Genomic DNA, 13,032 nt, shown 5'->3' with positions numbered 1-13,032 from the left:
TATAGTTGCGCTCTCGTGGCTTCACTGTACAGAGATAGTGCAGCGTTAGCTAGAAAGCATGAATTTCCTAACTCCATGCCAAAATAAGCTTGTAAAATTATTTAGGTGCTAGAATCCAGGGTTTGTAGCGATCCTTGAAAATCCTTTATTTCTAAAATGCCATTTTTCAAGGCATTGAAAACCCTTGAATTTTTAGAAGTATTGGAAAGTCCTTAAACTTGTACACTTGGCTAGACTTAGCAGACATTGCCAAGCGCTTTTTTTCCCTTCTGTGACACTCTTTCGCATGTCACAGAAAATTGTCTCTGGAGGTAATAGAAGGAAAGCGACATCCTTAAAGTTGAAATTACAAAGGAGCTGCAGATACCAGTTTTAAGCACATGGAACCGGCGACAAATGTGCTTGGAGGAGCAGAAGCAGGAAGCTCAACAGTTGAGGCATTCGAAGAGAAGCCATGAAGAGTAAATTGAGAGCGACAGACACAATAAAAAGAAATTAGAAATGACTATTGCTTATTTGATGGTGAAAAAAGCTGAGGCAACAGATGACATCACATACACTGTCAAACCAAACAGTATTCAAAAACTGCAAATGTTGCAGGTCCAAGTAGTTAATTGTGCTATTGCAGAAAAACTTTGAGCGCTTTCTTGAAATGCTTCCTTGTGTGCGTTTAGTGGTGGGCAGTGAAAGGCAAATTAGCAGTCTTTCAAATGTTTGAAATCACTGAAATGCGATTTGTTTTGTTTTCTTTTGTTTGCATTAAAGTTAACGGTGTTCTTGAACAAGTTATTGCCTGTCCAAACTACTACACACATTGCACGAGGTCCTTGAAGTTACTGTGTCGGGGCCTCGAAAGTCCTTGAAAACCATTGAATTTTTTTCTTCAATATTGCTACGAACCCAGTAGAACAACTGTCATGGAGTAAAAACCTTGGCTGAACAGGGGCTTATACGCAGAGCACAGGAAGACTACAAATGCAGTAGTAGGCATGGAGGGCCCTGAAAAAAATGTGCCACATCCGCTCGTCTGCCTTATGTTTCTGCACCGACTGTCGCATTTTTAATAAAAGTGCACTTTCTGTTCTACTCCAATAAACGCAACATTACGAACTCCAGTGTGGGGCAGTCCTTCAGCCAGTGCAGAACGTTTTCTGTACATCCGAGTCAGCTCTGTCATTTTTCCAGCATTGTAGTACAAGATTTGTTAAACTGGTTTAGCAGAATATGAGCAGTATACTCTTAAATTAGCTGTTTATTTGTATGCACAAGTTCAGGTCCTCAGTTTGGTTGCATGACAAATTGCCATACCTCAATAGATACAAGAAACAATTTTATTACAGTTTAATAAAATCCAAACAGTAATAATCACAACAATATAATGACATACATTTCTTTTGGTACATATACAGCCCATGTCTTGGCAGTGTATAAATTCAACTATACACCGCAAGTACTGTGTCCTGACCACTATTATTCACATGTGTAAAACCATCACAGCAATTCAACAAATATCACAGTAATTAGTGACATACACTTTGTAACTGCTTTACATGAGCATAATGTATACAAATGGTCCCTGTGTACCTACACATGACTAGTGCCACCCGAGTACTATTACTCACAGGTGTAAAACCAACAAAGCAGTTCTTTAAAAAATATCACAGCGCTTAGTGACGTACATGCTGTAACTCCCTAGTAGAAACTTAGTACAAACACGTGAGGACACGGAAATCTAGCAGTGGGCATACATGGGAATACCACCGCCTCAATACTAATTCACAAGTGTAAAACCAACCAAGGAGTTCTTTAAAGAATATCACAATGCTTAGTGACATACATTTTCTAACTAGCTTATATAAGCTTTATACAAACATGAGAACATACACAAAGCTAGCGGTGCACCCGCATAGAAGTGCGGCCATCTGAACACGATTATTTGCAAGTGTAAGCTCAACAGAACAGTTCGTTATAGTGACACACATTTTGTAACTGCCTTATACAAGCTTAGTGCAAGCACAAGAATGCAGAAAAATATAAATTAAAAACTTGCTATATGCATACACAAACAGATCAACACAAATGGTAAAAACCGCTTTGAAGACAAATGTGACTGTGGCAAAGCGCAGTGCTGTGCCGGTTGAAATTGCCACCCACAAAAGTATTGAGCAATGCTTAAACCACAGGCAATAAAGTGCTGAAAGACTGCGTCTCTAACGTAACTATTTTAATTCAAATTTCTTGAATATAGGGCTCGCGTGCAGATAAGGCATCTGATCCAACTGACCTGATTTTACACCTGCTACATGCATACAATGCACTCAGATATAACTGGTAATAATAATTATAAAAGGCATTTAAAAACTTGATAGTATGATGAAGATGCATGACTAGAAAAGTTCTGTCCCCCTCGTACTTGTTAAAAAGGTGTAAGTACGACATGTTCTTTTTTTCCTCAATTTTTGCATTAATGGACAGCCGGAACCTCGAACCGACACACAAAAAAAGATACTGCTATGTTAATAGTGTTATGAATAATTTTTTGTGAAAGCTTTTTTACAGACAAGTTGCAGTCTCGTTTCTGGAGGTTAAGCTGTATCTTGCAAAATAACTTGAAAAGTGGTCACATGGGATCATGACACTATATCATAATGTTAGTTTCAGTTGACTCTCTTGCCCTACAAGTCGCTGCTCACTGTGGCCAGTGATGCAACAGCAGTGTCTGTGTGATTTTCATCACACTTCTGTCCTATGCCATTCTTACCAGAGTTGGCGGCACATAGATACCCAAATTTCGATAGTGTTGCTTTCTCAGGTGGTTGCTTTTGATTTGCTCAATATCAGTTGGCACTTCAGCTCCCATCAAACTTCTTTTTTACCTCTTCAACAACAACATCAACAACAATCTTATGAAACCTGTGTTGTCCTTCTAGTTGCCTACAAAGACCAGTCAATCTAGCAACAACACTGACAGTCTCTACTATCTTGTAATGGGGGAGAGGTGTGTCCCACCATGTGTTCCACATTGTTGTCACTATGTGGGCTGGCTGGGGAGGCAACAACTGTAATATGTTTGCATTTGCATATATTAAAGTGATGCTTGTACTGTGTTATAACACCTAACTTAGTCTTGTACTTGCTCCACAATAACACTGGCTCACAGTCGTGGTGAAAAGCTTTTGTATGTTGAGCAAATGAGTTGTATCCACTACAAAAAAAGTCAGTGATAGCACACATGTTGCTCTACCAGGCCTGGTGTGGTTCCTTCTGACACTGCTGCTGATGCTGACGCGCTGCTGCTTGCCTCGTAGACTGTTGCAGCTGCAGTAGACATGGCAGTCTCTGTATCTATTGCTGCCGTGTCATCTGTCATGGTAACTTCCAAGTGGTATCGGGCTCACTTCTGCAACAGAGATGTTGTTTGCCCCTTGAGGGCTCTCATGATCAGGGCCAATAATTTCGTAGGCATTGTCTCCTGCATCGAAGAACCAATAAGAACAGCATGAATTAATAGACATAGCTCTAAAAAGTACGGACATCAAGACTTAACCACAAGCTTTGCACATAAGTGACCGGGCTTAATGAATAATACTTGCAGGAGGAGTTACACAATTGTTTGCGTATATTACAGTAAAGCCTCATCAGAAGATATTCAAGAGGCACGGGAAACATCTCTCGAAACCAAAAATTTTGAGACACTGAGGAGCCAGACTAGATCACTTTATTATGCATCATCACTAAAGTATGTTTTGATATATCTGAAGGAATAAATGCTCAGGGTGGCTTAAAGGGCCCCTAAACCACTTCTCGACATTTTTTGAACATTTCATGTAAACGCGCGTATCAAAATCAGAATGCCGTCACGATCGACGAAGCCAAATGCCAGAGTGCGTAGCACTGCCGGAGCACCACAATATGAAGAAAATGACCCCGTGCGCCTCTCTGGACCTATCCTGCACCCCCCAGTTTGTCCTGACGTCACCAGGCTGTCTCTGATGATGTCACCAGTTTCCGGTGCTGTCGATTGGTCGAACGAAAGTGTACGACTGCCGGCAAGGCCTGCAAGCAAATACACACACTCCTTCCTCGTCGCGTTGCGCGCGATGCTATTGTGGGCAGCCAATGGGGGCAAAGAACAGAAACGCCAACAGAAGGGTCTCCCTATGAGGCTCTTCAACACGAGTCACCATACAGTTCCGTTGTATTAGCGCCACCCCTCGCAGGATGACGGGTCAGCGCGGCAGCAACAGAGCTCGTTGGTGTTGGCCTGTCCCGTAACATTTGGAGGTGTACTAGGCAAGGAAAAGACGATACTGTCCATATGGCGTGTACCAGATGAAAGAGTAAAATGAGTGGGGACTACTTTTCGATAATCAAACACACGTAGCTCCACTATTACTGCACCGTTTCGAAAAATTCTCGTGGCTACCTGTTCATTGCCTTATTGTGTAGAACTGCAACACCGCAACTAAATTTCAACCTCGGTGGTTTAGGGGCCCTTTAAAGAAGACATTCACAGCTTTTTAGTGACTGTAGATTGTGTTAGCTTCATTCCCAACTTCTGGAATTTAAACGCTTCACTTTGCAAGCCTTGTTGCTCGCAGTACCTTTGAGGTGCTCTTAGACGCTCGTTAGCTTCAACTGCCGACACTTTCTGCCCTGCACTGTCCTCGTTGCCCTCCTTTTCTGGTTCATGCTAAAAGAGACATGCGCGATTGACTTGTGTAAGGATTGCGTGATCTTTACGCCCTTCGGAGCACACAAGGTGCACAAAGTGAATGTGTCTGGGTTGTGTCCCTTCGAAGTAGTGAATACTTAAAAAGTCATCCTTAGTAACAAAGGTGTCTCTTGTATACAGTATTGTTAACGTGGCAAACATCGGAAAACCAACCAAACCATTTTCAGATGTCTCTTACAACCAAGTGCATCTTGTAATGAGATTCTTCTGTACTGAATATTTTTCAACTATGGATCATCTGCATGTACATATAGTCACAAAGACATGTTGTGTGGAATGGCGAATCGGGAAACAGTTCGTACTCTTACTTTTTGTCCCTAACATAAGCAGCTGATAACAATATGATAAAAAAGCAGGCAATGAGGCTAGAATGGAACATAATCCTTCAGCTCTAAACAGTTTTTTGGGCCTACATCATTCCCCCATATGACATAAGGAAACAACATGATTGCAGTAATGGCTGCATGTGATCTGAGTTGATTGAAACAAACTATACGTAAGGTTGTCCTGTATGTAATTTTATCAGAGTGCTTTTTAGATGTCCTGCTGGTGATCCTGGCTGCGCGATGCTTCTCATGCTTTTTGGCACGATTCCTTTTTTTCCACTCCACTTTTTTTTCAGATTATCTCCCCTTTCCCTTCCCCCTTGTGTAAAATAGCACACTTGAAGTATCAAATCTGTTGAACTAACGTGTGTATCAAACCTGTTAACATGTGTGCTTCTCTGTGGTCTGTGTTGTATTTTTGCGCTGCACAATTCAATTCAAGATGAAAGATGGAACGTCCCTGCCTTTAGTTTAATTGTGTGTGTGTGTGTGTGTATATATGTCTCTCTCATGTTTTGAAATATATGTACATTCAGGAGTGCCTGCATGCCCTTCTCTCCTGCTCCAGTGACGAAAAGGAGAGCCTGTTTATGTACCATAGTAAAAAATTCAAAGGCTTTCGCTGTGCCCATTACATCCCTTATCATATGGATCTGTCACAATACAGAGTAGCAGTGGTCCATAATACTAGCCCATCCCAACATAATTATAAATTAACACATACCGACATGCTGCGAAACAGCTGTTGCAAAGCCGCTGGTGAAGGCAATTTCCGCAGCACTGCAGTGGTACAGCCGAGTTCCACCTGTATAGTGACAAATCCATATGCGTGTTAGCAACTCAGTAGTTGCTGATGGTTTCATAAGCTTTACACTACACAATAATGTAATCTAGACAACTTTGTTGGAACAAATGCACATAATTAGGACACCACTTAAACACTAACACGATTAATTGCCCCCAATCTCTCACTCACTAAGGGATAATACTACTGAAACATCGGTGGAGAGCTCAGATTAACACAGCCCATAAAGGACAAGCGTTCTTTGAGGAAAACAGCTATAACAGCGGTTAGTTTTCTTGATCATTTTATGTGGTAGCTTTGATTTAAATGTCATGCAGTACTATAAAATACGAAGTGCCGCATTTCTACCAGCAGAAGGCGTCGTCAGGCTCATGGTACAACAGATTTTTGCACCGTTTGTCAGTGAGCCGACACATACAAAGAAAACCGAATTCACACATACACATACAGTGTCAAGTACACTTCTCCTTCTGAAAACGCAGCCACCAGTTCCAATGTTGCTGAAAGGAAAGGTTATATAAAATGCGAGACTGCATGGAACTGCCACTTATGACTGTAAATGTATGGTCTGCTGATTGCAGAGGTAGTCACATGCTATTTCTAGTCTCTTTTAGAAGCATTACTAAAGAATAAATTAAAATCTATTTATAAGTCACGAATTTCATGCATCCACAGTTTGGCTAAATAACCTGTGAGAAAAAGACATGTTTACCTGGAATAGCAACCTTTTTTCCTGCTGCAAAACTTTCCTTCGAATTAATGAAATAACTTTACAGCGTCATAATGCGTTTCTCGCAACTACTTGCCGGCAGTGGCGAGTTAGTATTTATATCCGACTCATTGGGCGACAATACTGCCAAACACAAATGCTTCACAAACACGAGAACACGTCCCTCGCAGAGAATAGCAACCATATATGCCTCTGTGAGACATGATCGCACCTTTGTGGTCAAAATGTACATTAGAACGACATCACCATCTCATTAAAAAAAAAGCCTCCGTACAAGGCAGCCGCCAACTGCATAATGTGAAATTGCAACTGATGTCCACTTACTGGTGGCCTGTGTTTGAGTCACTTTTGGCAGTTGACTGGGTGCTGAGAAATGCACATCCTGGGTTGTCCCTGCAAAACATACAGGGTTATGTCAAATGTTGAAAATATATATATGCCGGCATTTCATCAGTCGCAAAACAAACGAGTAAACTAATAAAGAACTGTAATGTAAACCGAGTACACATCATAAGATAGGCTGTCAAGTGTTAATGCATTATGCAAAAAACCTAATGCATAGGAAAGACTATATGTATACACACGAAGCTGACACAATTTAATTCGCTCTAGGTTTTTCCGTGCAGTATATTCAAATTATTATGTCTCGTGGTTAGAGCAAAATTAGTGTAAATTACGAACTAAATTATCTACCCTGAAAACTTTTCTTCAATATGCACCTGTGCGCGCTTCGAACGAGTAGCGTTGTAAAATTTACGTACATGGCATTTAACATAGTTGCTGAACACGGATTTCCTTTGCCCTGTGTCGTGTACAGTGAGCTACATATATCTGCCCCCCCCCCCTTTTTGTACTAGCCATACTGCGTGCCACTGCACCTATACGCACGTCAATAAACCTCACGACACAGAAATAAAAAAAGCACCAATCACCCATGCCTGCATGTTGTAGTGGGCCTAACCTAACCAAGCATGGGCTGTTGCTTTTTATAGTAAACACAGGCATCGTGCTCACTGCAAGTATGTATCATGTCGCTAAGCAAATATGCAATTTCATTGTATCACTATTTTTTTATCACATGGATATATTTGTTGAGAGGCAAGACAAAAAGCAGTCACTTCTCAGAACTAATCAGCTTTCTTAAAACACATTTTTAACTTTTCAATGACACTTGCTGCTATGTGTTTGTCTCCAGAGAGCATACTTGATTTGACTTTCCAATCAGAGACATTACATAAATATACCATGTTAAGATGACTGCCTGGAGCACGTGAGAATTTTCATCTTCGTGTAACATACTGTATCTTGATTTTGTTGACATTTGGTCAAATGGTACACCCATATACCCACATACTAGTTTTCTTGTCCAAATAACATGCCAATGTATTTTGATTTTTTGGCATTGGCTCCTCTGCACTACGTGAAGTCGCGCTGCACTGGCTCTTTCACATCCTCGTGTCCTTGCAGCTGCCTTCTTGCGTTATATAAAGCGGGTGCCTGAAAAATATCGTATGCAAAAGTCAACACAAGGGCATGGTGCAAAACAACATCAAGACAGTCAAGGCCATGGCAATAAAAAGTCTTGACTCTTAGTCTTCCTAGTGAAATGCATGCAAAACATCCAAATGACTGCAACAGTCAACTGCTAAACTAACTTCAATTTTTAGATTTAAGCAAAAAAACAAATAAACCACAGTTCATCCTTGTTTTTCATGAATGTTAGAATACTCCTGCTAATGAATAGAATATTGGTCATTTTCAGACGTCATAGGTCTGTCATGAGTCTGGTGTATCGCAAACACCACTTGTGACACATCCTAAGCAAGTGCCCAGTGTGCCCCCCCTCCCCCGCACCATCCCTGGTTGTGCCACTGCTGAAGCCATAATTTGAGGATTATAGCTGCAAACATGATGCTCAGTAGGGATGAAAATATTGTCCTTCAGCTCAATGGATATATGGATGTGCCCATAAAAAAGGGCAACAAGGCTTGTTATGGCAAGCTTACCCACATTTCAATACTAACAAGTTCACTGCGGCCTGCATCTAAGCTTACTAAAAGGCATGAACTTATTTTCATGCATGAGGTGCGCAGTGGAGTTCATTTTTGACAGACCCGACTACTGCTGCAGTTTGAAATCTAGCATTTTAGATTCTTGTAGGCATGTAAAAGTTGCAGTTAAACCGCAGTTATTAGTTTATTACACCAACCTATTGTTCTGTGTACGACAGACTGGTAACACGGAATTAAAGCAACATTTTATTTTGATATTTTATTTCTCTACTAAAAATATTCAAGCGATAAACACATCTTGATCTGCCATGCTATAGCAAAATGCACACATTACGCTTGTAACCCCCAGAGGAAGGCTGATTTAGCTGTTCATATGACATAACTCTGACATGCCAACTCATATTAGCAAATGCACAGGCATGTCCAAAACAATAAGCGTATGCAAAGCGCCCCTGCAATTGTAATTCCACACAGCAGCCGTTATATTCGATGCCGATGCGTAACTAGCTGCTTGACAATTCACCGAGTTCGTAGACATAAGCATCCTTTCAGTTTCGCACCGTGCACGAAAACCGCAACAGGAGACAAAACCAGACCTATAATCACACCATTTCAACATGAGCAAAAACAGTTCAGTCTTAGGGATAAACACTGTGAGAGCGATTTAGTGCGCGACGGCGACGAGCGACGGCTTCGAGCGACAAAACGGGCCGTCGCTTGAACAGATGGCTCGGTTCTGGAAATCTAGAAATCGTCGCTCGTCGCCCAGAAGTGCTATGAGCGACTAGCCAATAGCGCGAAGCCGGAACTGGATGTACATACATCGCTCAAATACTACCGATTGTCGCGCGGAACGAGCAAATGATTCAATTTTTATACGTGCAAGGATAAGAACGTACTGCAAGACCTCCGGAAATATTTTATGCTACTTTTTATAGTAAAATGCATCAACGTAAATTACTAAAGCACGCGTCACGCGTGACTGCAGCCCTCATGCCGGCAACACCGGGGAGGCGTCGCTAAAAATCGTCGCTCGCACGGAGTACGACTTGTAGGCGACGAGCGAACGCGACAGCCATCTCCGTCGCGTCGCTTGTAGCTGCCGCGCGCAAGATCGCTTATATGGGGTTTATACTTTTTTCAGCATAAAACATGGATTCCTCATGCGTTTTCAGTAAGTTCAAGATAACGCGCCCAACTGACCTCTTGCAGCATGCAGCTGAATGCCTGCGGCAAAGTTTCTAACTAGCACTGGTGCTGCACGTAACTTCAGTGGTCGCAGATTCCCCCTGCGCGAGACACCGTCAAGCGCGCGGTTTATTTATAAAAAAAAAAAAGCATGCTGCCAGCAAAATGACGCCTTCTGTTATGTGATTCCTTAGTTCAACAGCGTTCCGTACACAGTAGGCTGCCAAACTGAATAAATTCAAACACACAAAACGCACGCTAATCACGCTCCGCATAGGCTCGGAATCACGGGCTGGTGAACCAACCATTTTAAGCGTCCTCTCGCCTGGCGTCTTATTGAACATACCATAGTTCTGGCAGCGTTTGCGATTTTTAAAGCTCTTACGGACAACGGCAAAGTGATAAAATCACATGCAGTTATCGCGACGACTGGCTTTTTAGATTGACATCGAGAGACAGCGCGTACGCCTAGTCCTTTGTCAATCGCGTCGGCTAAGCGCAGCGACGACTTCCTGGCGATAGCATGACATATACGCAGAATGTGCACCTAAGTTAGAATTCACTTACCGTGGAGGATTTGTTGTTATATCCAAGGCATGACGAACGACTGTCGTGTTTTCGTGGCGACGCGAGATGGCTGAAACACGATCTCCCTCGGCTGGCCTTTGCTCGCTGGACGGTTCACTTTCTCCGGTGCTGTGTTGTTCCGCGATCTTGAGCGCGCGCGCGCGCGGTGGAGCCACTCCGAGTGAAAAAGTAGAGCGCTCGCTACGCGTTCCTTTGAACTGCGGCGGCCTGTTCTCTTAGAAGCAAAACGATGTGTTCTTTGCTCAGCGTGCATGAATGATACATTGCCATGTTCGGGGCCAGCCACCTACAGTTGAAGCAGAAGATTACGCTACGCTTTTTTTTTTATATTGCCGCAAGAGTCTCTCTTTTCTATTGTCGCAAGAGTCTTTTCACTCTCTAGCTCTGAAGGGGAGAGTGAAAAGCACATTTCACTCTCTCCTTGGTGACAGAGTGAACAATGCATTTCACTCTCCTCGACATTTTGCGAGAGTAAAACGACGCTTTGAAGAGTGAACCGGCAGCTTCACTCCTGCGATACCCTTCCTAGTTTTTAGAGTGTACTGGTCAATGTGGCCAGCGCAGTTTCTATTGAAAGAGCTGAAAGCAAGTACAGGTCACCTTATGCTTTGTCATTTAAAAACGCATACCTTATGGCTTTACGAAGGTGATGCGTTAATATTAAGTTTACAGAAAGCGCTTGCAAAGTGCGTGATTTGTGTAAACCGCGGCGTACGCATTCATGCAATAAAGGATGACACGAATTGCCGTTTCGAATCTTTGTTTTTTGGATTCGTGGTAGTTTCGTACAGTTTAGGTTTGACATGCGATCGCGCGTCAACATCGGACGCTATGGCACATTCGTGCCTTTTGTGCCACCAAAGCCCCGAAGTGCTCTGGCATATGCCTTCACAGGTAAGTAAACGAATGTATCTTCTTTTCAGAACATCACGCGAGTAGACAGCTCTTGTGATGCATCACAATCGTTTGAAAAGCGTCACAGTAGAGCATTTTTTTTTACATGAGGAGCGGTGTTTTTATTTGGAGGTTGCCCTTCAGTAGGAAATTGCTGCACAGGCGGACCAGCGCACCGGAATTGTACTGGCGAATCCACAAGCAAGTCATAGAATCTGGTTAATTGTTGCACTTTGAACAATCATGCTTTTACAAAGGCCCCAGCTGAAAAACAGCCTGATGCCGAGTATTTCTGTGCCGCGAAGCAATCAAGACGCGAGTGCTTAATACGGACGAAATCGAGTGCATGAACCCACATATTAATAGCGTAGGCGTTTTATTAACTGTGCAATATTTTCAACACTTACTTGCATGCCGTTTGATGTGGCATATCTTTTGTGGTCACAAATTCGTGCAGGGAATCTATTTGCATGATCGACTCCGGGCCTGTGGAACCGTTCACTTGCACTTGATGCTGAGTCATTTATATGCATCCATAAACTGCAGATATCCACATCAGATCCCTACGAGCATTTTCAAAATTCAATTATTTCATGCAACACGCACATATGCAATACTGACATAATCTCAAATACCACTAAGGAGCTTAGACACATTCTTGTTGAGTATACTTGCAGGTAAAATAAATAGATCATGTAGACAGCTCCAGCTCAGTTTCCTTAAATCAATGTGTACAAGGGGCATGCAAAAATACCTTTTTCTCGCGCACCGATTATTTTGTTGTATAAGCAAGAGAACCCACCACGTTAGTGTAACATACGTTGTACATCACACTTATATGTGCTTTTATTTACCAAGTGAGATGAGTTACTTTTATGGCTCATTCAGTCAAATCACACTGCAAGCTGCATTCTTCAATCTTCTATTGGATATTGCAAATGGTTAATGAAACATGTTTCCCTGTTATGCAGATATGCAATGGAAAGCCCTTCTGTGTGTTCCAATGGTAAAATTTAAACTCTGAATTAAAGAAGACATTTTTAGTCAGAAACAACAAGCAAAAATGCTGAATGCATAGTATCAGAAGCCCAAGGTACACAAATTATGAGAAGTGTCGAATGATTTTAAGGAAAGAATGGTATCTGAAAATGCAAGACTTTAGTGGAGGCCAAGCAAGTCAATATAGGTAGAATACTCTGCAAAATTATGCGAGTGATGGGATGGCGAACAATGGTTCAGGAAATGCGTTGTTTTTCTGCAAAACAAAAGCTGATGATTGTCATTACATAAGTCACTTTAGCATCATGAGACTGCTGCCTGATAAATTTAGAAACAAACCAAAGACACGCAAAAATAAAAAAAAATTAATGATGCTCTCTCCACACTGGGGTAAATAAAAAGAAACGGATCACATCTAATGTGGACATATCGGACGCCTTGTGAAACACTAAAGGAAAAATTCAGTTTCGAGCTATGGCACTTGCCGCATACATGTGGAGGGCCTTGTACCAATAGTGATAGTTACCACTGCATTTACAAATTTAAAGCAATCATACAGACAAGGACGATTTTTTATATTTTTGGATACCACTTCATATGCCTCCACCAAGTGTTAGAATGCTTCATGCAGCCATACTGAGGATTTCACAGCAACACCTACAGGTAAGAAGCAAAAGCAGTCAAAGTGCTGGTGTATTCTGGACACTATGTTTGAAAAATTTTAGGCAATAAGAGTGCAAGAAGCAGACATAAGA

General features: G+C 42.0%; 1 protein-coding gene across 3 annotated transcripts; it reads right to left on the bottom strand.

Moving 5' to 3' along the window:
* Positions 1-2,520: 2,520 nt before the first annotated feature.
* Positions 2,521-10,473, bottom strand: LOC142568006 (uncharacterized). Of its 3 annotated transcripts, XM_075678097.1 has the most exons (5): positions 10,364-10,473; positions 7,951-8,093; positions 6,921-6,989; positions 5,786-5,866; positions 2,523-3,472 (listed from the first exon to the last, which is right to left on the bottom strand). In XM_075678097.1, exons 2-5 carry the CDS (start codon positions 7,997-7,999, stop codon positions 3,360-3,362), a joined length of 312 nt encoding a protein of 103 aa, XP_075534212.1. In that variant the 5' UTR covers positions 8,000-8,093; positions 10,364-10,473; the 3' UTR covers positions 2,523-3,359. The 3 variants fall into 3 exon arrangements, with proteins under 3 accessions (XP_075534214.1, XP_075534212.1, XP_075534213.1); XM_075678099.1 differs by lacking the exons at positions 7,951-8,093; positions 10,364-10,473 and adding an exon at positions 7,841-7,931 and having other exon boundaries at positions 2,521-3,472; XM_075678098.1 differs by lacking the exon at positions 10,364-10,473 and having other exon boundaries at positions 7,951-8,186.
* Positions 10,474-13,032: the final 2,559 nt, after the last annotated feature.

This window comes from Dermacentor variabilis, unplaced genomic scaffold, assembly GCF_050947875.1.
Source record: "Dermacentor variabilis isolate Ectoservices unplaced genomic scaffold, ASM5094787v1 scaffold_15, whole genome shotgun sequence".
Classification (NCBI taxonomy): Eukaryota; Metazoa; Arthropoda; class Arachnida; order Ixodida; family Ixodidae; genus Dermacentor; species Dermacentor variabilis.
This window is presented reverse-complemented; position numbering and strand designations above follow the sequence as displayed.

Bases quoted from the DNA above. Each gene is read 5' to 3' on its own strand.
- LOC142568006 (XM_075678097.1), bottom strand. From the start codon at position 7,999: ATGCCAAAAAATCAAAATACATTGGCATGTTATTTGGACAAGAAAACT. The intron at 5,867-6,920 runs GTAAGTGGACAT...GTCACTATACAG, and splicing joins GACTCAAACACAGGCCACCA to GTGGAACTCGGCTGTACCAC. The intron at 3,473-5,785 runs GTATGTGTTAAT...TCTTCGATGCAG, and splicing joins AGCTGTTTCGCAGCATGTCG to GAGACAATGCCTACGAAATT.